Raw genomic sequence first — 26,442 nt, 5'->3', positions numbered from 1 at the left:
AATACCCCTTTAAACAGAACCAACCAGCAGGATTTTCATCTATAAAGTAAAGCCAGTGCTATACTGGCTCTAGGATGCTGAATGTAAGCAGAGCTTTTGTTCAGAGATTGGATGTTTTATTTCAGAAATATGTGCAAGTAAAGTTCCAGCAATGCACTGCTATTTGATTGACAGGTGCAACAGGAAGGGACTATGTGGGTGGGGTTTTGCTATCTATTCCCAGCCCGTCTGCCTGCTTGGCTTTGGTAGATGCTAGACTGTATGATCTCCTTCCAAGGTATGAGTAATTTCTGTCAAGTGATAGGGGCATGTTCGAAATGCAGCCCATACAGTCTAGCATCTACCAAGGCCAAGCAGGCAGACGGGGTGGGAATAGATAGCAAAACCCCACCCACATATTTCCTTCCTGTTGCACCTGTCAATCAAAAAGCACTGTATTGCTGGAACTTTACTTGCACATATTACTGAAATAAAACCTCCAATCTCTGAACAAAAGCCATGCTTACATTCAGCATCCTAGAGCCAGTATAGCACTGGCTTTACTTTATATATGAAAATCCTGCTGGATGGTTCTCTTTAATGGGCATGTTGTATATTTGAAATCCACACTATGCTTTCATTTTCTTGCAGATTATTTTTGCAACTTATGACTAGTATTTTGACAAATCCATTTTATTTGGATCATACTATAAATTGCTGTCAAACTGCGGTGCGGAATCTGTGAACTTGATCTACAGCTGCAATACAATGCCTAAATACCGCCATGCTGTGATGTTCTTCTGTACCCTCATACATTGTATATGACCCACCACATCCCCAAATACTACACACAAGGTATACACATCAATGATTTTCCAAACCAGCTCCATTCTCATCCATAAATCCAAGCTGTTACAGTTCATACAATGTACAATAAAATACAGAACTGTATTAACATGTGCAGACAGCTGATAAAGATTTGCAGCCCTCCAAGCTTAGCATGGTGATGACTCGAGAATACCTTGCTCGAATATACAATTGGACAACCAATCTTCTATAAGCTCATTTGATAACATTATCATATATTTAATTCATTATTTCTTAATCCATTGCAGAAGGAGACACAATGTTATTTCAATATAACCTGTCATCAGTTCGCTCATCCCCCAGGGGCGGTGGCAGAAAGCGAGTTACATACCAACAGAATGAAGTTCAATTTAGGCTGCTTTCACACTACGTTTATTTAACATGCGTCCTGAACGTTTTTTTGTTGCAAAAGCGGATCCTGCTTTTACAGCAAAAAACGCATGTAAACGCATGTCTTACTTTGCAGGATCCTGTCACTGGATGTTTAGGGGCGGGCATTGGAGTCATGTGATCGGGAGTGAGGGGAACTAAACGTGCCAGACTGGGAGCCGGCATCTGACAGCTGCGAGGCTCGTAACCAAGGTAAACATCGGGTATACTTGCTTGGATACCCGATATTTACTTTGGTTACAAGCGTCTGCAGCTGCTAGGAGCCGGGCTCCCTGCACACGTAAACATCGGGTAACTAAGATAAGTGGTTACCCGATATTTACCTTGGTTACGAGTGTCCGCAGCTCTCAGGTGGGAGAGAGAGAGACAGGAGAGGGGGAGAGACAGAGAGAGAGGGAGGAGAGAGACAGAGAGGGAGGAGAGAGATAGACTGATCACGGAGGCTGGCTTCTGGGCATGCTCAGTAGAGCAAGCAGGATCCTGCCTATCAGCATGCCAGCGTTCACCTGCGTTTGCATGCTGTTTAGTCAGGATCCAGTGACTTGCAGTATTTGGACGCAGCTCAAAAACGCTACATGTAGCGTTTTTGAAAGATGTTAAAAAACTGCAAGTCGCTGGATCCTCACTATAACGCACGCAAACGCAGGTGAACGCATGTTAACGCGAGTCCATTGCAAATGCATTGAAATGAAAACGCATTTGCACTGGATCCGTTTTTGCGTTAAAAAAACGTTCAGGACGCATGTTAAAAAGACGTAGTGTGAAACCAGCCTTAGAATATAAGAAAAATTGTAAACTTTCTCATAGCTCAGTAAACTCTATATAGAAACCTGAGATATTTCTGCGTTTCTTTTTGCATGATACGAATCACTGTCTCTTGCATGTCTGGTTCTTTACAAGATGACCACTGTAGAATGGGATTAAAGGGTCATTCTCACAATCTAGGTACAGAATTGCACACTCTCCAGGCTGCCAACTTCCAGACTGCTGGTGGTTGGGGCTCCTGATTGACAGTTCAGGCACACCGCAACATCACGCTGCTGGCCCAAACTGTGCAAATAATGCAGTTTTGCCTCTACAGCATTAGACAAGCTAATGCCATGAGGCCGATGCTAAATGTCCCATATTAGGGGAAAAATTTCTTCTAGACTCAACTCATGGTAATCAGATTAGTTCCTTGGATAAACATCCCATCTCCATAAATCTAATCTCCATAAACTGTAATATTATATTTATCAAGAAAGACATCCAGGCCCTTCTTGAACTTTTTTAGAGAATCGACCTTCACAAATTCATGTGGCAGAAAGTTGCATAGTTTTGACAATCTGAAAATGATACCGCATATTATTAATATGTTAGGAGAAAGACACTTCAATCTGGAGTTAATGTGATTAAATTCTCAGCAACCAAATACATATATACCTGTAATGTTGATTAATGAAGATGGTATAGGGTGGTCTCTAAAATGAACCTTCCTGTAGACAGGTTTACCTATTGAAGCACCAATGAAAGTAAAGAACACGGATAAAGTCTCTGGCAGGTTTATCGGGTAACGTTAGTGAAACCGGTAACACACCATGCACACTCTTGGATTATTTCATTGCAATCCAGTACTCAGCAATCAGTAGTGCAGTTCTCATAGACGGTGAATGCTCCTGGTATATTGGACACAAAGGCTAATAAAAGACTCACCATTCATATGGTCATATGTGATCTCAAAAAGATTTTTGTAGGCTAAATAGATGAAAATGTGTATGTGATATATGGTTATGGGTCTATATTGTCAATGTAGCCTGATGCCATATAAAATGATATGTTGGAAATTAATGTGCTCTCAATTATATCCAGATTCAGATTAAGCTAAAATTAAGGCCCCGTTACACACAACGACATCGCTAACGAGATATCGCTGGGGTCACGGAATTCGTGACGTACATCCGGCGTCGTTAGCAACGTCGTTGCGTGTGACACCTACGTGCGACTGCTAGCGATCCGAAAAAAGGGAAAATCTTTGATTGTTGACACGTCGTTCCTTTCCAAAAAATCGTTGATCTTTTAGGACGCAGGTTGTTCGTCGTTCCTGAGGCAGCACACATCGCTACGTGTGACACACCGGGAACGACGAACAACAGCGTTCCTGCGTACTCCAGCAACTAGGTGGGAGTGACGTTAATGCAGCTGCTCTCCGCCCCTCCGCTTCTATTGGTGGCCCGCTGTGTGACGTCGCTTTGACGCCGCACGAACCTCATCCTTTAAAAAGAGTTTGTTCAGCGGCCACAGCGACGTCGTTAGGAAGGTATGTGCGTGTGACGTATACTACCGATATTGTTCGCCACGGGCAGTGATTTGCCCATCATGCACGCACGACAGGGGCGGGTGCGATCGCTAGCGACATCGCTAGCGATGTTGCAGCGTGTAAAGCGGCCTTAAGAAGACATTTCATTCTAGTTCTCACAGATCACTTTTTTCAAAAAAACATTTTCTTCAAATCTTCAAATCATAGCCGTCCTAGGAAAGCAGGGGATAGTGGTACAACAACATTTCTTCCCTCTAGATCAGTGTTTCCCAAACTCCAGTCCTCATGGCCACCAACAAGCATGTTTTCAGGATTTCCTTACTATTGAACAGGTGATGGAATTATTAGCAAGGCATCACCTGTGCTTTATTAAGGAAATCCTGAAAACATGACCTGTTAGGGGTCGTGAGGACTGGAGTTTGGGAAACACTGCTCTACATTAATCAAAAGATGCTGAAAGTGGCATTGTCCTCATGTGGGTATTTTACTAATGGCTGGAGTAGGGAGTATGGATGTGTATTACTGTCCTATTTATTTTAGTAGTAAATGACCAAATGATCATAAAATTTAGCAGCTTAAAAAGTGCTGATAAATTTCTTAATACAACTTAAAATAACTTTGCATTTTAGGCTTAACGGGTCTTTCCTCTTTGATATTAAACCATAGATGAAACCATTTGCAGTGAAGAAAAAACACCGGCGTCTACCTTACCCCTCAGCAGCACTCGGCTAGAGACAACACCGGCGCAGATGACATGTTGTAAGAGTAATCTTACCTTTGTATCTATTATTGGGATGGCTTCCTATTGATTACTTTAACAATAAAGAGGAAAAACCCTTTAATTTTTCTGGTACAGTTGTAGATGAAGAATTCCAGTATGTTATGTCTGAAGAAGTTTTCTAACTTGCATAAATCAATAAAAAACATATTACCTTATCTGCTAAATTCACAACGTCACAGGACTACTGTCCTAGCGTTTTTCTGGTGTCCTACAGTGGTGACTAAGAACCACTGCTGCCAATCACTAGGAAGTACAACGCTAATCCCAGTGATTGGTAGGAGCAATTCCCTGGTTAGTCGAGGATGTCATTGTTACAGGACTGACTGACGGGGAGTATCAGATTTCTTTCATTATTTCACACAATTTTTTCTCATAGGTCCAATTTAAAAGCTTATCAAGTCTTGAAGGTCATAACCATCAAAAAGATAATCAGCATAGAATTTTGGATCTATTTACTTAAAACAAGTAGGTGTTTGAAGGGAATCTGTCACCAGGTTTTCATACCTCATGTGAGAGCAGTATGATGTAAGAAAAGAAACTCTGATTCTAGTGATGTATCACTTAGTTTACTGGGTGCAGTAGTTGAGATACAATCAGAGTTCTTAGATGTAGCTTGAAGCAGAGCTCAGAAAGTTGCCCCCACCCACACCAGGCTTTCTGTTTACATTTTCTATTGACAGTGAGCTGCTTATCAGACAAGAGGGCTTGGTCTGACAACTTGGCAAGAGGCAGATAGTCCCTGCAATGATAATGTACTAGTGATAAAACCTTCATTGTAAGTAAACAACAGCACACAGATTAATAAATGACACATCATTGAAATCTGTGTTTCAGCCCTAAAGGGTACTTTACATGCTCTACATCGCTAGCGATCACGTTAGCGATGTGAAATTCTAGATCGCAAGTGCGATCTTTCGAGATTGCACATGCGTAAAATGACCTATGTGCGACCTCAAAAGATCGCACTTGCGATCTAGAATTTCACATCGCTAACGAGATCGCTAGCGATGTCGCAGTGTGTAAAGTACCCTTTACTCTTGCTGTTCAGATTACAGATCAAAAACCTGCTGACAAATTCCCTTTAAAGGTGGATATTGCCTTTAAGAACTAAAGGGCACGTTACACGCTGCAATATCGCTAGTGATATCGCTAGCGAGCGTACCCGCCCCCGTCGGTTGTGCGTCACGGGCAAATCGCTGCCCGTGGCGCACAACATCACTAACACCCGTCACACGGGCTTACCTTCCCTGCAACGTCACTGTGGCCGGCGAACCGCCTCCTTTCTAAGGGGTGGTTCGTGCGGCGTTACAGCGACGTCACACGGCAGCCGTCCAATAGAAGCGGAGGGGCGCAGATGTGTGGGCGGAATATCCCGCCCACCTCCTTCCTTCCTCATTGCCGGTGGACACAGGTAAGGAGATGTTCGTCACTCCTGCGGTGTCACACATAGCGATGTGTGGTGCCGCAGGAACGACGAACAACCAGCGGCATGCATCACCAACGATATTATGAAAAGGAGCGACGTGTCAACGATCAACGATTTTTGACATTTTTGCAATCGTTGAGCGACGCTCCTAGGTGTCACACGCTGCGATGTCGCTAACGACGTCGGATGTGCGTCACTAACGACGTGACCCCGACGATATATCGTTAGCGATGTCGCAGCGTGTAAAGCACCCTTTAGTTCCACTCACTGATGCCTGACATGTCTAATCACAATATCTATCAATGTCAATCAATTTTTACTCTAAGATACTAGAGGGTAAATCTGTATGAACATTTGGAAGCATGCGGATAGAATCCATTCCCACACCCCATATTGTGCTCCAATATATGAAGACTCCATGTTCCATTGCTGGAATTTTACTCCCCTGCTTTATTTGTAAAATAAGACACAGTACAGACAGATTAAAACAAGTCACGTCACATACTCTTGGCTAAAGGATTTAGGTCTGGTTTGTCCTCCTGTGGTTTTCTCAGTACATTTTTAGTTTTTGTTATAGCAAATCTTCATTGTGAGTAGTACATTTATAGAACGTCTGCTTCAAAAAGCCAGACAGCTGATGCACATAGATTACATAAATTAATTGCAACTGTTTTGTACCTGCTGTCTTGCATTAAGAATTCAATAATCATACAGGGTTGGCTTTTCTGAGCTGGACATATGAGATATAACAGAGAATGTGATGAAGGAATAGCCTCTCACTTGTCATAATTTGGGAGTTAAATATTTGAAGAATAAAGTCCAAATTATATATTTCTCTACTTCCTTCCACATTGTAATTTATAGGGATTGTCCACTACTTTCACATTGATTGCCTGTCCTTAGGATAGGTCATCAATATCAGATCGTCTGACGTCTGACACCCTGCCCCCCCCACCGATCAGCTGTGCTTGGTGCCAGCGGCGACAGCAGGCAGCTGGAAATGCTAAGTTCCGGAGCTGCCCCGTCTTCTAATAGTGGCCATGGCCAGGAACTACACATCTGCCTACCATTCAGATCAATAGGAGATGGATGTGCAGTCTCCGTCCGCGGCCATTTGAAGAAGAGGCAGCTCCGGAATTGAGCATTTCCAGCTGCTTGCTGTCGCCGCCGGCACTGAGAACGGCTAATTGGCGGGGGTGCGGGGTGTCAGACCCTGGTCGATCTAACATTGATGGCCTATACTTAGGATAGGTCATCAATGTAAAAGTAGGGGACAACCTCTTTAAAGCGAGCCTGGTAGCACAAAATAACTGTTCAAACCAAGCACAGGCACACAACGAAAACTTCAAGTAGCCAAACAGAACAGGACACCTTCCTAACTACTTGATTTTCATGTATCTTCATCTTCCAGAAAAAGTAAGGAGCATTAAACTGCTGGGCCATGCCAAGCATCCATGTGCAACAAGCGCCTGTGCTTGGTTTGTACAGTCGTTTTGTTCTTTCTTATTCCATTTATTGTCAATCACATGTTATCTGTCGTTTAATGTCCACCCACTGTTGTGCACTGTCACCAGTGGCAAATTAAACTATACTGTCGATTTCACTACTGAAACACCTGTCCTGGAAAACAATACACTTGTGCCTTAATCCTGTTGTTAGACTATGTCATAGGAACAAAACTATTCCATAAATTGCAGTGCTGAATATGTTACATGACAGAAACCATGCGCACTTGATAAACTATACTCAATACTGGGGCCTGTCAGGTTGCTATCTGACAATTTAACCCGACGCACTCTTTTGGGATAGTATACATTTTTGAAAATGTACAAATATGCGCAAGGGATCAATAAAAGAATATAAATGTGTAATATATAGTAGATTATTGTATTTAACAAATTGATAATACATTGTAAGCGTGTACCATATAGACGTATAATGTAATGAATGATGTCATAAATGTAATTGCTATGTAATATGACAAATATACAATAGGGTTATGACACAGAAGAAGTCACAAACATGTATAACATGGTGAGTTATGAAAATATTTATCTGTAATATAATCAATTATGAACATGGAGAAATTATATTAACTCTCGTTACAACTCCGATATATGTCTAACGGAAAAGGGGATCAACTGAGAAAAACTCCGATATATGTCTAACGGAAAAGGGGATTAACTGAGAAAAACTCCGATATATGTCTAACGGAAAAGGGGATTAACTGAGAAAAACTCCGATATATGTCTAACGGAAAAGGGGATTAACTGAGAAAATTATCAGATGGACACACATGTAATTGCGTGTGTAGATCAAATCCCAGTGGGGTTGAATGTGAAATAGTAAGTTAAATTCAGTATAAATGTATGTTGTGCATCGAATAAGCATAAAAGTAATAGTCTATATAGATCCCAACATAGTAGGGTCGACTCAAATTATGATATAGTAAGTCAATTCTAAATGTATGTAAACCGCTAAGGGTGTGTGCCCATGATCAGGATTATCAGCGTTTTGGAGGCAGCGTGCTTGCCCTGTGTACATAATGCAGCGTTGTACAGTACAAGCACAGTGAATAGGATTTATTGAAATCTCCTGCATAATGTGCTTGTTTTTTCTGCATTGTAAACTGACCTGTGGAGTGACTTTCCGAGCTGTGAAACGTCAATTTAGTCTTGCTGAGAAGCAAATGTTCTCACTGGGAGAACACAACAAAAATCCACTGCACCCAGATTCCTGATTGTGGGGCTCTGCTACATATTGAAGTGAGAACATATGGGCACAGATCATGACCACGCCCTGTGGATTCAGGCAGAGACTGACTTTTCCTTTATTTTTTAATTTTTATTTTTTTTTAAATTATCCGAATGGCCGAATCTGAACAGTTAGGCCTAAGACACATGGCATGAAAAAAAATCGCATTCCACTCGAACCAATATTACTCTATGTGTCAGCACCCATGAGCGATTATTTTCTCAGCCCTAATCAGACCGAGAAAACAATCGCAGCATGCTGCGACTGTAATGAGATCCTTGTTTTTCTTGCACCCATTCAAGTCTATGGGGTGAGACAGCACGTGCCTGCCCCTCTCCAGTGCCGGCCCGCCCCCCGCAGCTGAGGTCCGCTCGCACGATCGGACCTCAGTCGCAGGGACACTCGCATGACACTCTGCTCTGCTATACTGCTAGCGTGAGCCGAGTGTCATGCGAGGGGATCGCAGTAATCCCCGTGTGGCTCCATGTTTGGGGTTGGTGCACAGATACTAGGTATCCAATACGGACCCCAAACTTTACACGGTTTGCCCACTACTAATCATTATTCAACACTCAATACAAAGACAACACTTCTCAGAATGCAATCATCAGCACAAGATCAGTGCAGACGTATATCGAACTGGACAAGCTAGAAGATTTCATCTCCAAAGCATTAAAAATTGTCAATGCAGCTCTTGACTATATTACATACTGTAAATCATTTCCAAGAAAAGTAATAAAACCAACATATATGCATAAAATTACTGCTTAGGAAGATTATTTCTTTACATATAATGTAAAATATTCTCCAAAGCTGATCATAAGCTTAACTTTCGTTAAGTCATGAAAACCGACAATCTAGAATGTGAGCTCTTTCTCCAACATCTGTAGCTCTGCTACATCTGCATAGTATCTCCATGCATCAAGTAGGATATCTTTTGGTGAATATTTCGCACATGGAACCTGCACACTTGTTGAGTAATATTGAACGATTCGATAAGTATATACATAGCGTAGCTCGTTCTTACAGACGCTTTGAGCAAATTTCGTTCTAGATGTCAATGCTTTCAATTACATCTTTTCTTTAAGAGGAAAAAGATTTAATTAAAAAGGACGGTTCTGTCGTATTTTCACTCCATAAATACTACTTAAAGCCTTTTAGTAATACACTCCAAGGAGTTATTCTCCAATGTTTAATAAATGTAATTCTATCTAAAGCGCGTGCCAGGCCCCATCTCAGGAAGTCTCGGTTACACCGGCTCAGCCCATTTCTTTTTATTGTATTTACAATTATATATAAGTATTACGGCATTAGTGAATTTCTTGCACCAAGGTGCTTCCATGAGACACTTCAGCTCAGCATTAACCTTTCCATTGGGTTCAATAGGAAAATCCAATCTCTTAATTTAATTCATTCCCATTTCCTCAGTGGGCAAATCACTGGTTATAATGGTGATGCGGGGATTTATGTTATACACTGCGCCTTATCTATAATGAATGTGCTGACTTCTCAGTAAAACGCTCCGATGCACATGGCAGCCAATTTAAAGGAGCAGCTAAATACTTCCGTGTAATGCAATATAGGTTTTTTGTCTCTGACTTTCCTTAATAGGATTTTCCTGATTAATATAAATTAGGATTCACACATCTGACACTCACCATCTGAGTACGGGTTTCACAGACGTATGAGACTTTTGAGTCTTGACATAGTAATTTGTATTCATACCATAAACTGTTGTGAATGTCAGTTATGCTTTAGCTGCTGCGAGGCTCCCTCTTGTGGCCAGGAATGGTTTTGACAGAGACCAGGTGTGCTGGAGCAATGGGCGTTTCCATTGCTAACTCTCTGCCTATTTAAACCTTGGTCTGCTAGCAGGCTGAGCCGGTTCTCATTTGTTCTTCAGTTTACCAGCCTTCTCATCTTGCTCAAGACCACATCTACCCTAGATAAGTGCTTGGTTCTTTCTTATGTTGTTTTGTTCTTATCTGGGTTTGTCATTTACTGTGGTTATTGTCAGTTCATTAGCTTGCAGGAATCTTCCCTCTCTGTGTTTAGCTGGGAAGCTCCCTGCAGCTATGTTTGGAGTATTGCTCCTATAAGTCCATGTGTTTGTTGCTTCTTGAATTTGTAATTGTTCCTGCTTTCTGTTCATTGGTTTGACAAGAGCGCCTGATATAGGACGGAGTTCAGATTGTGCGATCTGAGGACTTTTTGTACTATCAGGTATTTGGATTTTTGTAGGGTTTTTCTCTGGCCACCATCAGCCCCTTTCCTGTCCTTTCCTATTTAGTCAGTGGGGCCTCACCTTTGCTAATCCTATCATCCATCTGTGTATTGTGTTTTCCTATATCACCGTAGTCTTTGAATGTGGGGGGCTTGCTATACCTTTGCGGTCTATTTCTGAGGCAGAGAGTTATTCATCCTTCCTTCCTTTAGGATAGCTAGTTCTCCGGCTGGGTTCGCGGTGCATAGGATGTTAGTTCACCCCTCAGCTACTTCTACTGTTGATGGTTAGTAAGAGGATTGCGGCCAGATTAGTTGCCAATGCTCTTGTCAACTTTTTTGCCAATGATCTATTGTGATCTTCCATGGTTCCGGATCACAACAATAAACATGGGATATGTGATATCCCAAAATATTTTTTATGTATTTGGAAAACCTTTTTTAAATTGATGAATTAAAAAAATATTTGAGCTTTTATTTACACATTTGAAGGATTTATTTCCTAAATTTCTGAAATTGGCATGTGTATTGAACTCCTTTATGATATATGACAAGATACAGAGATGGAGAAAAAATGCTCAGCATCAGCACTGCAGAGACAAGCCTGTATAAATCCTCCAGGTAAATCCAAAGGTACAGCATGGATCATGGCAGCAAGCCGAATAGACAAATAGAGCAGAGTAATGGAAAGGATCCAGCTGGACTCCAACGGATAAATAAAAAATCCTTCTTTATTTCGTCTTGATTAAAAGATATCCAATATACATGTAATGATACCGGCTCGTACACACTGATAGATGGCAGATGAATACCACACTATGCGTTTCGGCGGTGCGCCTTCTTCAGGTCATAGATTGACCTGAAAAAGGCGTCCCGCCGAAACGCGTAGTGTGGTATTCATCTGCTATTATCAGTGTGTACGAGCCGGTGTCATTACATGTATATTGGATATCTTTTAATCAAGACGAAATAAAGAAGGATTTTTTTATTTATCCGTTGGAGTCCAGCTGGATCCTTTCCATTACTCTGCTCTCTTAATGATATATGGTTCCCTTTGATTATTTATAGTAACCTTATTTATCTTGTATTGATCCTGAGTTACCTGATGTTTTCTTGTTTAAAGCACCACTCTAGCGGGGGATTTTTGCCAGTGCTGGAGTGGAGCTTTAAATGTAAGTCCCCAGCCCCCACTCACCCTCCGGCATCTTCTTCTATCACCGCCGCTCCCCTCACTCTCGGGCAGTTTGTGACCTGCTGGTTGCTCCAGTGTTTTAAGGAGCACGTTGGAGGTCAAGACTCAATACAAGTCTATGAGAGCCTCATTCTGACAGAAGTTACAGGCACAAGATGGTGCCGCAGAACCAGAGCGGCACCAAAAAAGTTTGTAAGCGTCAACGTGTGCCAATAAGATGGGGCAGAGGACTTACATTTAAAGTGCGACTCCAGCACTGAAAAATAATGCAGCAGTAGTGCTAGAAGAGTATGTTTACACAACATTTTCTTTCTGGTGGAAAAGCCACAAAGTTTTTCCATACAAAGTCGCTTCAGGAAAACGCGTGTGTTTTTTTACCTGTAACGACCTACCTGGCTATGTTGCTTCTCTTCATTTTACACTAGCAGAAGCCATCCAGAGAATGAGCATGATACTTCTTTTAAGCGCTTCATGGTTTCCGAACACTGAAGAGGTGAAAAGTAGTATCAAAAGACGAAACGGACCAAATCGACTTTGCTGTGCACTATGTTCAATTTTGGCTGCAGTTTTGCTGCGCTTTTTCAGATAGAGTCTAGGTGAAATCCACCTGAAACAGATGTGGTGAGCACATACCCTAAAGCTGCATTTACAAATCTGCAGGCTTCAGTGCTGAAAGCGCACTTTATGCTAGTACTGTACTGAGTTTGTATTCTGGGAAGTGTCGTATTTACATCAATCACTGATATTGAAAAAATACTTTGCTTTACAGAAGCCACATACTGTAACTATCATAAGTAGCATCAAGCATCCCATAGGTAACAAGCCAGACCCACTGATTCTGGTACATAACACTTCTATAATTACTATAGACAATATGAAGGAAAACTAGCAACACAAGGTCACAACTTTTTCGCAAGTTGTAAAAGGTTGTCACCTTTTTGCCCTTTTGTGCTGGCCTTAGTCCTGGGGCCTAACAAATGAACGGCACGACTAATCACCGTGCGACAAATATACTATAATGTACAGTGCCAAAAACTGCTATACATTGTTTTTGAAAACTTTGCCAGCTTACGGCTATTGTAGATTTTATTCTCCAGAGCAAAGATCCCCAACCTTTCTGACCTTGAGAGTCACAGCCAGCTCTGAAAGATGGTCGTGAGCCACATCTAGCTCTAAGAGAATTTCGCGAGCCACATCCAGCTCTTAGAGAGGGTCGCGAGCCACATCCAGCTTTAAGAGAGGGTCGCAAGCCACATCCAGCTTTAAGAGAGGGTCACGAGCCACATCCAGCTTTAAAAGAGGTTCACGAGTTACATCCAGCTGCCGCCCCCTCACACTAGTGACACCCAGAGCCCCCATTACCGGTATAATGATAGCAAAAGCTTTTCCACAGAAATCACACTGAGGCGGTATACCAAGAACCAGGGGTTGCCACCTTATCCCCATTCAGTTCTGCTCTTCTATGTGGGACTGCTCACAAAAGTCACCATCTTGAGACCTGCTCATCATAGCTGTTTGCTGTTTCATAGGTGTTTATGCTCTAAGCTGGAAGACAGCCACAAGCCACACATCACAGCCTACGAGACACATGTGGCTCCCGAGCCACAGCTTGGGGACCTCTGCTCTAAAGAATGGACAGCATAAAGGATTAAATGTTCTGGTACACCTTACTACAACTGGCAAGAGGATCAACTGGTTTACAAAATATCAGTCTTTATAAATGTCCACCTATGTGTTTGTATGGTTAGTAGCCATCGATGGTTATGTATATATATAGTATCTATACATTAGTAGGTATTTATTGTACATTTATGAACTATTTTTGATGTTTCCTTGATGTGATAGCTTTTACAATTGTTTGTACATTTTAAGAATATCACATTGCAAGAAATACCTGGACCAATTATTTACTTTAGTGAAGGTCAATGGATATGTTTCTAATGAAATGTTTACAGAAGGATATAACTGTATCACTTACCAGTGCTATTAAATGGCTGAGCTGCTGTGTATTTATAGCCTAATATGAATTAGTTACTATTAAAGTTAAGCTCTTGTCCAGCTTTAAAATGGAAAGTTTTGGGGGGAAAAATGTGGATTTATTATTACGCTGCACGTAACAACTCATGTACATAACAGTAACTGTACAAGTGTGTTCTGCTTTATGTTACCAGTGTCCAAAGCCATCTCTAATGCGACTAGATTGTCGTTAACCTACAAAGAGCTCCTTCCATGATTTACATTCTATCACTGGAAACTGTAATCTATTTAGGCCAAAAATGTCCTGTGAAGAGTGTGAGAACTAATATTTGCTATAACAGTGTCTAAGGGTAAATGATGTGTACGTAAGTGACTATCAAGTGCGTTATCCATCTAGCTGCAATCAATAGTATTCATCCCCTGTTACAAATTAGGATTATTATTTTGTAAAAACTTTCTGCTGTTTGCAATAAACCAATGAAACAAGAACATTTAAAGAGCTCAACACAACTAATATAAGAAGTGGTATCTCCAAATTCAGTCCAAACTGCCCCTTTTAATGCTTTCTACTTTATTGCTTCCTGTCTCTGTTTCTATTATATTCTGAATTGCTTCTGTGTAACTTGCCTTCCTGTTCTCCTAGTGGACAGATCTGACTCTTTACCTCGGCTTGCTTTTTAACTATTTTCATACTTTATAATATTGTCCCTACAGCATCCTCCTGATTCCGATCTGGCTACCCAACTATTCTTTTGCCTCTGGTCCACTCCTCCAAATAGCAGCTTTTCTGTGTTACACAACACGCGTGGCAAGCGTGTTCAGTGCAACTGAGGTCTGACGCACAACGAAAAACACACCTAAAAAACACCACAGACAAGGGGAAACACCGGGGTCACAATAACAACGGTGGACCCTGGGACTAGTGAGCAGGTCGGTGGGCACCTGTAGCTGTCTCTACTCTCCTAGCCAGTTCCTATACAGTCTAAGCAACTGTCGCCGAGCAGCAACTTGAGACCCTGAGAAACCCTATAGCTGCCCTGACTAGTGAGAGGCGGGTGAGGTACACTAGACCAATCACTGTACTAAAGAGACAAGTGGGTAGGATAAACAAATAGGGGATAAATAACTAAAATGGAGTGGATACAGCTTCAGGAGAATCCACAGCAGCTCCTTCCACCAAAGAATGTAAATTCAAAACACTGCACTCTCTTCAGCATGAGGTAATAGTAAAAGAAAGTCAACAGATTCGTTTTTATCGTGCAAACCAAGTGTCTTTATTTATGAACAAAGTTAGTGGGAGGGACTAAGGGACGTTTCGGCCCAAGCTGGGCCTTCTTCATACCAAGTCACACTGGGGAAGGGTAAAGAAAAAGAAATAACTATTTACATATATCACAAGAATATCAACAGATCATATACATATATACATAATTACATGGAAAATCATGTCCTAGTTGGTGTAAAAGGCACAGTAATAGCATATCAGCAGTTGAAGTAACTCTCCAGTCGTCACAGCCAATATGTGCAATGACAATAAGATGAAAGGCAAGATTTGACAATACATGAAAAATTTGCATACCTCCAATCATAGATGAACTAATATCACAGAGGGAATTTTTTTCTCTCTCCTTTTTAGGGGGTTTTTTGGTATAGAAATGGTGAGGCACTCCACCCAGGATAGAAGGATTGTGGTAGTAGCAAAACGCAAGCCCTGCAGATAAAGGCATGATTATGAAAGGGTAGTATTTCTATAAGGGGAGTAGCACTATGGGGGAGGGGGGATAACTGATTACCTTGCTCGTGCTAGCAAATGAATAACTATTGGAATTTGTCCTTTTAAGTTGGGAGAGTTCAATAACTCGTGGTCCCTGAAGGATGAGAACGTATGTGGTCAGCAGGTAACACATGATATATAGCACCCCCATGTAGTGGATCCCCTGTATACCATTACCTTAGGTTTACAGTAAGTGGATAAGGTCACGTATAATGCACTTTTGTCTAGAAGCATAGGGGGCTTACTTGCATCTGTAATCACGAGGGATAAGTCTTAGTAACAACATTACATGTGAGAGGAAAATACAGCCGTACTTGGAAGTTAATGAAGTGACACATATTACCTGCAGGCTTTAGGATAGGAATGTAGCAGTGGGTAATGGAGTCCTCTGAAAAGCAGAAGGGGGAGTATGGAGTTAACAGATTGTAGGTTGAAAGGATTAGGGACAGATAAGATTATCGCATACCTTTGCAGCCGTCTTCCCAGACTGTGGCTTAGAGCAGTGAGATAACAGGTTTGGGAGCTATTTAACTCCTGAACCCGGAAGTGCACGGAGACGCCGGCACCTGCGTATTGGTGACCTGCGCTGCTATTAGTGTATTGGTGGTACCGTTAAGTCTTGAATAGAGGTGCCCGCACATGTGCAGTAGGGCTAAACTCGTACATAGACGTGGGAGGATGTTTATCCTCAGTGTGTCGTTCGAGATCAATGCAGGGATAGGGGGCGGACACTGCACATGTCAGTCTATTGGTAGTGAACGACTGATGATACCAGAGGGGATATTATCTATCTAGTCAATGTATAAGGCAGTAGTGTATGAAGCATTTGGAAGTATGGGGACATAAAGGCAACTGCAATGTAATACACAGGCATATACATAATAAATTCCTCATTTTGTCAAAGATCAATAGTGATTAGTTTACATCCAATCATTTTAAGGTATGACCTAGGAAAAAAAACATAAACAAAGGAAGGGTCCCAATATACTAATAGAGTGAACTAGCATTACCATCTATACATGACTAAAATAGAGAGTGCTGATTTTATACATTACCGTCTAATAGTGAGTGTACGATGGAAGAAGGAAAGGTGAGGATGGTATTTCTCAAGTTTTCTGTAAAAAATGTACCATAACATAGTTAGTGCGGTTTAGGGCAAATACAAAGGTATAGTACCATCATTATATTAGCCAATCTATCTCTCTATTAAGACCTTTAGGTGCTAGAGTTTGTAACTTATGGATCCAAAAGCTCTCTCTTTTTTTGAGAAGCTCAATATGATTTCCTCCGCGCCTGGGCCTATATACTTTATCAATAACCTGGAACCGTAACTGCGCTACATTATGCTTAGCTTCGTGAAAATGGTGTGGAATGGGTAGCCATAATTTTCCACACCTAATGGTGGATTTATGGCTTGCAATGCGGTCACCGACATGTTGGATTGTTTCGCCGACATACAATAGTCCACAGGGGCATTTGATGATGTACACCACAAAATTGCTCAAGCAGGTAAAGTATTCTTTTATTGGGAAGCTTTTGCCAGATCTGGGGTGCGTAAAGTGGTCTCCTTTGATCACGTTCGAACACGATGGACAATTCAAGCAAGGGAAGGTACCCGTACGTTTTGGTGCTAACAAGGTTTGTACATTTTTCTTGTCGCTGCCAATATCCGCTTTGACCAGGGAATCTTTTATGTTTTGGGGTCTTTTCTTACACATGATAGGTGGAAGTATAAACGGCCCTATCTCTGGATATGCTTTTTTTAGAAGCGGCCAGTGGCGATTGATAATATTGTAAATCTTAGGCATAGACGGGTGATACGTATGAACAAATGGTATCCTTTCCACTGTTGCTGTGTCTATCCCTGAGGGGGTGGTGAAAGATAGTCTTTCTCTTTCTGTCTTAAGCAATGTTATTGGGTAATTACGTTCTATGAACCGATTGGACATTTCTTCAAGTCTCTGCTCTCTTGTGTTCTCATCCGATACTATCCTTGTAACTCTTGCAAATTGAGATCTAGGTAGACTATTCTTAGTCGATTTAGGATGACAGCTACTGTATAGGAGCATACAATTCCGATCGGTCGGTTTACGGAATAGGTCTGAGGATAGATTGCCCATTGTGTCTTTTTTGATGTACGTGTCCAAGAAACTAATTTCTTCCTGATGATGATTTAGCGTAAACTTGAGCTCAGGCCACACTTTATTAATATGGTCATCAAATAAAAGCAGGCTTTCCAAATCTCCCTGCCAGATGCAGAATATATCATCTATGTAGCGAGCCCATAGGAACGCCAGTTCATCAAAGGCTGGGTATGAATACACAAAGCGCCCCTCAAAATAGTCCATAAACAAATTTGCATACGCCGGGGCTACATTCGAGCCCATCGCGGTCCCGTGTTTCTGGATATAAAAATCGTCCTTAAAAAGGAAATAATTTTCATTGAGGACTATCTCGAGGAGGCCTATAGTGAAGTCAATCGAGTCCTGGCTCAGATTAGTCTTATTGAGCGCGATTTTGGTTGCCCTAATGCCTTTGTGATGGGAAATTGAAGTATATAGACTGCTTACGTCCCAGGTGCACAGGAAGCTGTTAGGGGGGACCTGTTTTAGATCTCTGACCTTTTGTAAAAAGTTGTTGGTATCTAAGATAAAAGATTTGGTATTTTTAGCCAAGGGGGTAAGGACTTTCTCTAGATAAATTGATAGAGGGGAAAGAACGGACTCGGTCGATGCTACTATGGGCCGGCCAGGAGGATTAATGAGAGATTTATGGATTTTAGGTAATGAGTAGAATACCGGTGTTATGGGATGTAGTTTAGTGAGAAAGGTGCGGGTGGTTTGATCAATAGTACCTTTGTCGAAGTGAATAGATAGAAAGCTTTGGATTTTCTGTTGAATTTTGAATATCGGGTCTGAAGATATTTTCTGATATGTCATAGTATCATTAAGTTGGCGCTTAATTTCATTGATGTAGTCCTGTGTATTTTGGACCACGATCGCTCCACCTTTGTCAGCGGGTTTTATAGTTATGGCCTTGTTGTCCCTTAAAGAAGATATAGCTAATTTTTCTGAAGTATTAATATTACTTCGTGTCGGGTAAAAGCCCAATTCATGTTCATGCATATTGTCTTTAATGTCACGGTCCACTAAAGCTATAAATGTTTCTACAGCATGATGAGTTTTAGGTGGCATAAAGTGACTGGGATTGTGAAGACCCAACGTCTTAATGTTGGTTTCTTTAAGGACTGGTTGTTGATCTATGTTATGGAGTGTAGTAGAACCAAAGTGAGTTTTGAGCCTAACTGACCTATAGAACCGTTGCATGTCATTTTCAAGGGTAAAGGAATCCCATTTAGGTGTAGGGCAAAAGGTCAAGCCTTTGTTGAGTAAGGACAGTTCATTAGGTGACAAAGTATAGTCAGAGATGTTGACAACTAAATTGGGACCCTTACCTGTGAGCGCAATGTCATCCCCCAGTCTCCTCCTCCTCCTCGACCTCCTCGTTGGTTTGTTCTTCTTTTTATGGGTCCTAAAAAAGAGGTTGAATGGCTGCCACTGGACTCGCTTCCTGAGGAAGCGGATTGATTGTGAGTAGGTGGTCTTCTCCATTGTCTTGTATTGCTGGTTTGCCAATCGTTCCATCTGTACACTCGGTTTGACAGATAGTCCTCTGTGTCCCTCTGGAACTTCTGTCTTTTCTTCTCCTCCAAGTTCCTTTTAAATTCTTTTAAAGAATCTTCAGCTTTTTTCTTATAGGCAGCTAAGTCCGCAGGGGTCAACGCATCTGCCAGTTGTGTTTCTATGGTTAGAATTTTCTCTTTCGATTCCCTTATCGCTGTTTGTAGATGTTCAACTGTGAGTACGATCAAATCCAGGGAGCACTTATTCAGAATCTGTTGAAATCTTTTACAGTACTCCTCGTTGCCCGAAAAGAGAGTGGGTCTTAAATTACACCTGAGGCCCCTTGGAATGCGGCTCTGCCGATAATATTCAGCTAGGGTAGTACAGTGGAGATCCAGGGAAATAAATGTCCGGTTCTCCTTCTCCCAGTCCCTGGTCCTAACCTCTCTAATGGGAGTTTTCAAAAACTCAGTAGAGTTAGTCACTTGTGCTAAAATGCTATTACTGGTAGTGTCATCGTAAGCAAAAGTATCGGATGACATGAGTGGGCAGGTTCAATCACCAAGAAAAGCTATAGTAAAGGTATATATGGTGTGAACACTGCTCTATTAAGGGTGGTATAGAGGTGCTAGTGAGAGGACCAAGGTCCGGACTATAGAATGTAAATTCAAAACACTGCACTCTCTTCAGCATGAGGTAATAGTAAAAGAAAGTCAACAGATTCGTTTTTATCGTGCAAACCAAGTGTCTTTATTTATGAACAAAGTTAGTGGGAGGGACTAAGGGACGTTTCGGCCCAAGCTGGGCCTTCTTCATACCAAGTCACACTGGGGAAGGGTAAAGAAAAAGAAATAACTATTTACATATATCACAAGAATATCAACAGATCATATACATATATACATAATTACATGGAAAATCATGTCCTAGTTGGTGTAAAAGGCACAGTAATAGCATATCAGCAGTTGAAGTAACTCTCCAGTCGTCACAGCCAATATGTGCAATGACAATAAGATGAAAGGCAAGATTTGACAATACATGAAAAATTTGCATACCTCCAATCATAGATGAACTAATATCACAGAGGGAATTTTTTTCTCTCTCCTTTTTAGGGGGTTTTTTGGTATAGAAATGGTGAGGCACTCCACCCAGGATAGAAGGATTGTGGTAGTAGCACTTACTGTAAACCTAAGGTAATGGTATACAGGGGATCCACTACATGGGGGTGCTATATATCATGTGTTACCTGCTGACCACATACGTTCTCATCCTTCAGGGACCACGAGTTATTGAACTCTCCCAACTTAAAAGGACAAATTCCAATAGTTATTCATTTGCTAGCACGAGCAAGGTAATCAGTTATCCCCCCTCCCCCATAGTGCTACTCCCCTTATAGAAATACTACCCTTTCATAATCATGCCTTTATCTGCAGGGCTTGCGTTTTGCTACTACCACAATCCTTCTATCCTGGGTGGAGTGCCTCACCATTTCTATACCAAAAAACCCCCTAAAAAGGAGAGAGAAAAAAATTCCCTCTGTGATATTAGTTCATCTATGATTGGAGGTATGCAAATTTTTCATGTATTGTCAAATCTTGCCTTTCATCTTATTGTCATTGCACATATTGGCTGTGACGACTGGAGAGTTACTTCAACTGCTGATATGCTATTACTGTGCCTTTTACACCAACTAGGACATGATTTTCCATGTAATTATGTATATATGTATATGATCTGTTGATATTCTTGTGATATATGTAAATAGTTATTTCTTTTTCTTTACCCTTCCCCAGTGTGACTTGGTATGAAGAAGGCCCAGCTTGGGCCGAAACGTCCCTTAGTCCCTCCCACTAACTTTGTTCATAAATAAAGACACTTGGTTTGCACGATAAAAACGAATCTGTTGACTTTCTTTTACTATTACCTCATGCTGAAGAGAGTGCAGTGTTTTGAATTTACATTCTATAGTCCGGACCTTGGTCCTCTCACTAGCACCTCTATACCACCCTTAATAGAGCAGTGTTCACACCATATATACCTTTACTATAGCTTTTCTTGGTGATTGAACCTGCCCACTCATGTCATCCGATACTTTTGCTTACGATGACACTACCAGTAATAGCATTTTAGCACAAGTGACTAACTCTACTGAGTTTTTGAAAACTCCCATTAGAGAGGTTAGGACCAGGGACTGGGAGAAGGAGAACCGGACATTTATTTCCCTGGATCTCCACTGTACTACCCTAGCTGAATATTATCGGCAGAGCCGCATTCCAAGGGGCCTCAGGTGTAATTTAAGACCCACTCTCTTTTCGGGCAACGAGGAGTACTGTAAAAGATTTCAACAGATTCTGAATAAGTGCTCCCTGGATTTGATCGTACTCACAGTTGAACATCTACAAACAGCGATAAGGGAATCGAAAGAGAAAATTCTAACCATAGAAACACAACTGGCAGATGCGTTGACCCCTGCGGACTTAGCTGCCTATAAGAAAAAAGCTGAAGATTCTTTAAAAGAATTTAAAAGGAACTTGGAGGAGAAGAAAAGACAGAAGTTCCAGAGGGACACAGAGGACTATCTGTCAAACCGAGTGTACAGATGGAACGATTGGCAAACCAGCAATACAAGACAATGGAGAAGACCACCTACTCACAATCAATCCGCTTCCTCAGGAAGCGAGTCCAGTGGCAGCCATTCAACCTCTTTTTTAGGACCCATAAAAAGAAGAACAAACCAACGAGGAGGTCGAGGAGGAGGAGGAGACTGGGGGATGACATTGCGCTCACAGGTAAGGGTCCCAATTTAGTTGTCAACATCTCTGACTATACTTTGTCACCTAATGAACTGTCCTTACTCAACAAAGGCTTGACCTTTTGCCCTACACCTAAATGGGATTCCTTTACCCTTGAAAATGACATGCAACGGTTCTATAGGTCAGTTAGGCTCAAAACTCACTTTGGTTCTACTACACTCCATAACATAGATCAACAACCAGTCCTTAAAGAAACCAACATTAAGACGTTGGGTCTTCACAATCCCAGTCACTTTATGCCACCTAAAACTCATCATGCTGTAGAAACATTTATAGCTTTAGTGGACCGTGACATTAAAGACAATATGCATGAACATGAATTGGGCTTTTACCCGACACGAAGTAATATTAATACTTCAGAAAAATTAGCTATATCTTCTTTAAGGGACAACAAGGCCATAACTATAAAACCCGCTGACAAAGGTGGAGCGATCGTGGTCCAAAATACACAGGACTACATCAATGAAATTAAGCGCCAACTTAATGATACTATGACATATCAGAAAATATCTTCAGACCCGATATTCAAAATTCAACAGAAAATCCAAAGCTTTCTATCTATTCACTTCGACAAAGGTACTATTGATCAAACCACCCGCACCTTTCTCACTAAACTACATCCCATAACACCGGTATTCTACTCATTACCTAAAATCCATAAATCTCTCATTAATCCTCCTGGCCGGCCCATAGTAGCATCGACCGAGTCCGTTCTTTCCCCTCTATCAATTTATCTAGAGAAAGTCCTTACCCCCTTGGCTAAAAATACCAAATCTTTTATCTTAGATACCAACAACTTTTTACAAAAGGTCAGAGATCTAAAACAGGTCCCCCCTAACAGCTTCCTGTGCACCTGGGACGTAAGCAGTCTATATACTTCAATTTCCCATCACAAAGGCATTAGGGCAACCAAAATCGCGCTCAATAAGACTAATCTGAGCCAGGACTCGATTGACTTCACTATAGGCCTCCTCGAGATAGTCCTCAATGAAAATTATTTCCTTTTTAAGGACGATTTTTATATCCAGAAACACGGGACCGCGATGGGCTCGAATGTAGCCCCGGCGTATGCAAATTTGTTTATGGACTATTTTGAGGGGCGCTTTGTGTATTCATACCCAGCCTTTGATGAACTGGCGTTTCTATGGGCTCGCTACATAGATGATATATTCTGCATCTGGCAGGGAGATTTGGAAAGCCTGCTTTTATTTGATGACCATATTAATAAAGTGTGGCCTGAGCTCAAGTTTACGCTAAATCATCATCAGGAAGAAATTAGTTTCTTGGACACGTACATCAAAAAAGACACAATGGGCAATCTATCCTCAGACCTATTCCGTAAACCGACCGATCGGAATTGTATGCTCCTATACAGTAGCTGTCATCCTAAATCGACTAAGAATAGTCTACCTAGATCTCAATTTGCAAGAGTTACAAGGATAGTATCGGATGAGAACACAAGAGAGCAGAGACTTGAAGAAATGTCCAATCGGTTCATAGAACGTAATTACCCAATAACATTGCTTAAGACAGAAAGAGAAAGACTATCTTTCACCACCCCCTCAGGGATAGACACAGCAACAGTGGAAAGGATACCATTTGTTCATACGTATCACCCGTCTATGCCTAAGATTTACAATATTATCAATCGCCACTGGCCGCTTCTAAAAAAAGCATATCCAGAGATAGGGCCGTTTATACTTCCACCTATCATGTGTAAGAAAAGACCCCAAAACATAAAAGATTCCCTGGTCAAAGCGGATATTGGCAGCGACAAGAAAAATGTACAAACCTTGTTAGCACCAAAACGTACGGGTACCTTCCCTTGCTTGAATTGTCCATCGTGTTCGAACGTGATCAAAGGAGACCACTTTACGCACCCCAGATCTGGCAAAAGCTTCCCAATAAAAGAATACTTTACCTGCTTGAGCAATTTTGTGGTGTACATCATCAAATGCCCCTGTGGACTATTGTATGTCGGCGAAACAATCCAACATGTCGGTGACCGCATTGCAAGCCATAAATCCACCATTAGGTGTGGAAAATTATGGCTACCCATTCCACACCATTTTCACGAAGCTAAGCATAATGTAGCGCAGTTACGGTTCCAGGTTATTGATAAAGTATATAGGCCCAGGCGCGGAGGAAATCATATTGAGCTTCTCAAAAAAAGAGAGAGCTTTTGGATCCATAAGTTACAAACTCTAGCACCTAAAGGTCTTAATAGAGAGATAGATTGGCTAATATAATGATGGTACTATACCTTTGTATTTGCCCTAAACCGCACTAACTATGTTATGGTACATTTTTTACAGAAAACTTGAGAAATACCATCCTCACCTTTCCTTCTTCCATCGTACACTCACTATTAGACGGTAATGTATAAAATCAGCACTCTCTATTTTAGTCATGTATAGATGGTAATGCTAGTTCACTCTATTAGTATATTGGGACCCTTCCTTTGTTTATGTTTTTTTTCCTAGGTCATACCTTAAAATGATTGGATGTAAACTAATCACTATTGATCTTTGACAAAATGAGGAATTTATTATGTATATGCCTGTGTATTACATTGCAGTTGCCTTTATGTCCCCATACTTCCAAATGCTTCATACACTACTGCCTTATACATTGACTAGATAGATAATATCCCCTCTGGTATCATCAGTCGTTCACTACCAATAGACTGACATGTGCAGTGTCCGCCCCCTATCCCTGCATTGATCTCGAACGACACACTGAGGATAAACATCCTCCCACGTCTATGTACGAGTTTAGCCCTACTGCACATGTGCGGGCACCTCTATTCAAGACTTAACGGTACCACCAATACACTAATAGCAGCGCAGGTCACCAATACGCAGGTGCCGGCGTCTCCGTGCACTTCCGGGTTCAGGAGTTAAATAGCTCCCAAACCTGTTAACTCACTGCTCTAAGCCACAGTCTGGGAAGACGGCTGCAAAGGTATGCGATAATCTTATCTGTCCCTAATCCTTTCAACCTACAATCTGTTAACTCCATACTCCCCCTTCTGCTTTTCAGAGGACTCCATTACCCACTGCTACATTCCTATCCTAAAGCCTGCAGGTAATATGTGTCACTTCATTAACTTCCAAGTACGGCTGTATTTTCCTCTCACATGTAATGTTGTTACTAAGACTTATCCCTCGTGATTACAGATGCAAGTAAGCCCCCTATGCTTCTAGACAAAAGTGCATTATACGTGACCTTATCCACTTACTGTAAACCTAAGGTAATGGTATACAGGGGATCCACTACATGGGGGTGCTATATATCATGTGTTACCTGCTGACCACATACGTTCTCATCCTTCAGGGACCACGAGTTATTGAACTCTCCCAACTTAAAAGGACAAATTCCAATAGTTATTCATTTGCTAGCACGAGCAAGGTAATCAGTTATCCCCCCTCCCCCATAGTGCTACTCCCCTTATAGAAATACTACCCTTTCATAATCATGCCTTTATCTGCAGGGCTTGCGTTTTGCTACTACCACAATCCTTCTATCCTGGGTGGAGTGCCTCACCATTTCTATACCAAAAAACCCCCTAAAAAGGAGAGAGAAAAAAATTCCCTCTGTGATATTAGTTCATCTATGATTGGAGGTATGCAAATTTTTCATGTATTGTCAAATCTTGCCTTTCATCTTATTGTCATTGCACATATTGGCTGTGACGACTGGAGAGTTACTTCAACTGCTGATATGCTATTACTGTGCCTTTTACACCAACTAGGACATGATTTTCCATGTAATTATGTATATATGTATATGATCTGTTGATATTCTTGTGATATATGTAAATAGTTATTTCTTTTTCTTTACCCTTCCCCAGTGTGACTTGGTATGAAGAAGGCCCAGCTTGGGCCGAAACGTCCCTTAGTCCCTCCCACTAACTTTGTTCATAAATAAAGACACTTGGTTTGCACGATAAAAACGAATCTGTTGACTTTCTTTTACTATTACCTCATGCTGAAGAGAGTGCAGTGTTTTGAATTTACATTCTATAGTCCGGACCTTGGTCCTCTCACTAGCACCTCTATACCACCCTTAATAGAGCAGTGTTCACACCATATATACCGCTCCTTCCACCAAGGCAGCTTTCTTACTAATGGCTTTGTATAGTCAGCAAAGCTTACTGGGAGACCTAGCAATTTAAGCACAAGGGGTATGTCTACAAAGCAAGCGCAGCTGAACTTAACATGCAGGTGAGCTGCTAGCAGAAAAATGGACATTAACTACTTCAGGACCAAAGGAAATGAAAAATTAAAATGTAGAGTCCCAGATAGAGATAAAGGGGCTCCAGTCCTCAAGCTACCATTAGTCTTC

At 41.4% G+C, this 26,442-nt stretch overlaps 2 protein-coding genes and 2 long non-coding RNA genes across 15 annotated transcripts in view; 2 read left to right on the top strand and 2 right to left on the bottom strand.

Annotated features, from left to right (window-relative positions):
• SLC8A1 (solute carrier family 8 member A1) overlaps positions 1 to 26,442 on the bottom strand; it is a 446,495-nt gene that overhangs the window by 83,726 nt on the left and 336,327 nt on the right. Inside the window, exons 1-4 of one of the 6 annotated variants that reach the window (XM_075339432.1) lie at positions 16,715 to 17,924; positions 16,003 to 16,047; positions 15,837 to 15,910; positions 15,465 to 15,753 (exon numbers count right to left, since the gene is read on the bottom strand). The exons of 2 other annotated variants lie outside the window; for them this stretch is intronic. In XM_075339432.1, the coding sequence (XP_075195547.1) occupies positions 15,465 to 15,612 (148 nt within the window). In that variant the 5' untranslated portion in view covers positions 15,613 to 15,753; positions 15,837 to 15,910; positions 16,003 to 16,047; positions 16,715 to 17,924. Of the gene's footprint in view, positions 1 to 15,464; positions 15,911 to 16,002; positions 16,048 to 16,125; positions 16,425 to 16,714; positions 17,925 to 26,442 lie in introns of those variants that run through there. 3 more of the 6 variants (XM_075339433.1, XM_075339434.1, XM_075339435.1) reach the window with 3 other exon arrangements.
• LOC142296162 (uncharacterized) lies at positions 20,008 to 20,453 on the bottom strand. The gene is made up of 2 exons (XR_012751602.1): positions 20,338 to 20,453; positions 20,008 to 20,109 (listed from the first exon to the last, which is right to left on the bottom strand). It is a non-coding gene; the product is annotated as an uncharacterized LOC142296162 (long non-coding RNA).
• On the top strand, positions 20,448 to 21,177 carry LOC142296161 (uncharacterized). Its single transcript, XR_012751601.1, has 2 exons — positions 20,448 to 20,633; positions 20,716 to 21,177. It is a non-coding gene; the product is annotated as an uncharacterized LOC142296161 (long non-coding RNA).
• Positions 22,830 to 26,050, top strand: LOC142296159 (uncharacterized). 7 transcript variants are annotated; one of them, XR_012751596.1, is made up of 6 exons: positions 22,830 to 24,470; positions 25,138 to 25,182; positions 25,275 to 25,348; positions 25,432 to 25,506; positions 25,589 to 25,720; positions 25,949 to 26,050. XR_012751596.1 is itself a non-coding variant. In XM_075339436.1 (4 exons), the coding sequence occupies exons 1-4, from the start codon at positions 24,388 to 24,390 to the stop codon at positions 25,665 to 25,667; spliced, it is 282 nt and encodes a 93-aa protein (XP_075195551.1). In that variant the 5' UTR covers positions 22,846 to 24,387; the 3' UTR covers positions 25,668 to 26,050. The 7 variants fall into 7 exon arrangements, 1 of the variants encoding a protein (XP_075195551.1); XR_012751595.1 differs by having other exon boundaries at positions 25,589 to 26,050; XR_012751598.1 differs by lacking the exon at positions 25,275 to 25,348 and having other exon boundaries at positions 22,846 to 24,470.

The sequence above is a fragment of the Anomaloglossus baeobatrachus genome, chromosome 3 (assembly GCF_048569485.1).
Source record: "Anomaloglossus baeobatrachus isolate aAnoBae1 chromosome 3, aAnoBae1.hap1, whole genome shotgun sequence".
NCBI classification, from domain to species: domain Eukaryota; kingdom Metazoa; phylum Chordata; class Amphibia; order Anura; family Aromobatidae; genus Anomaloglossus; species Anomaloglossus baeobatrachus.
This window is presented reverse-complemented; position numbering and strand designations above follow the sequence as displayed.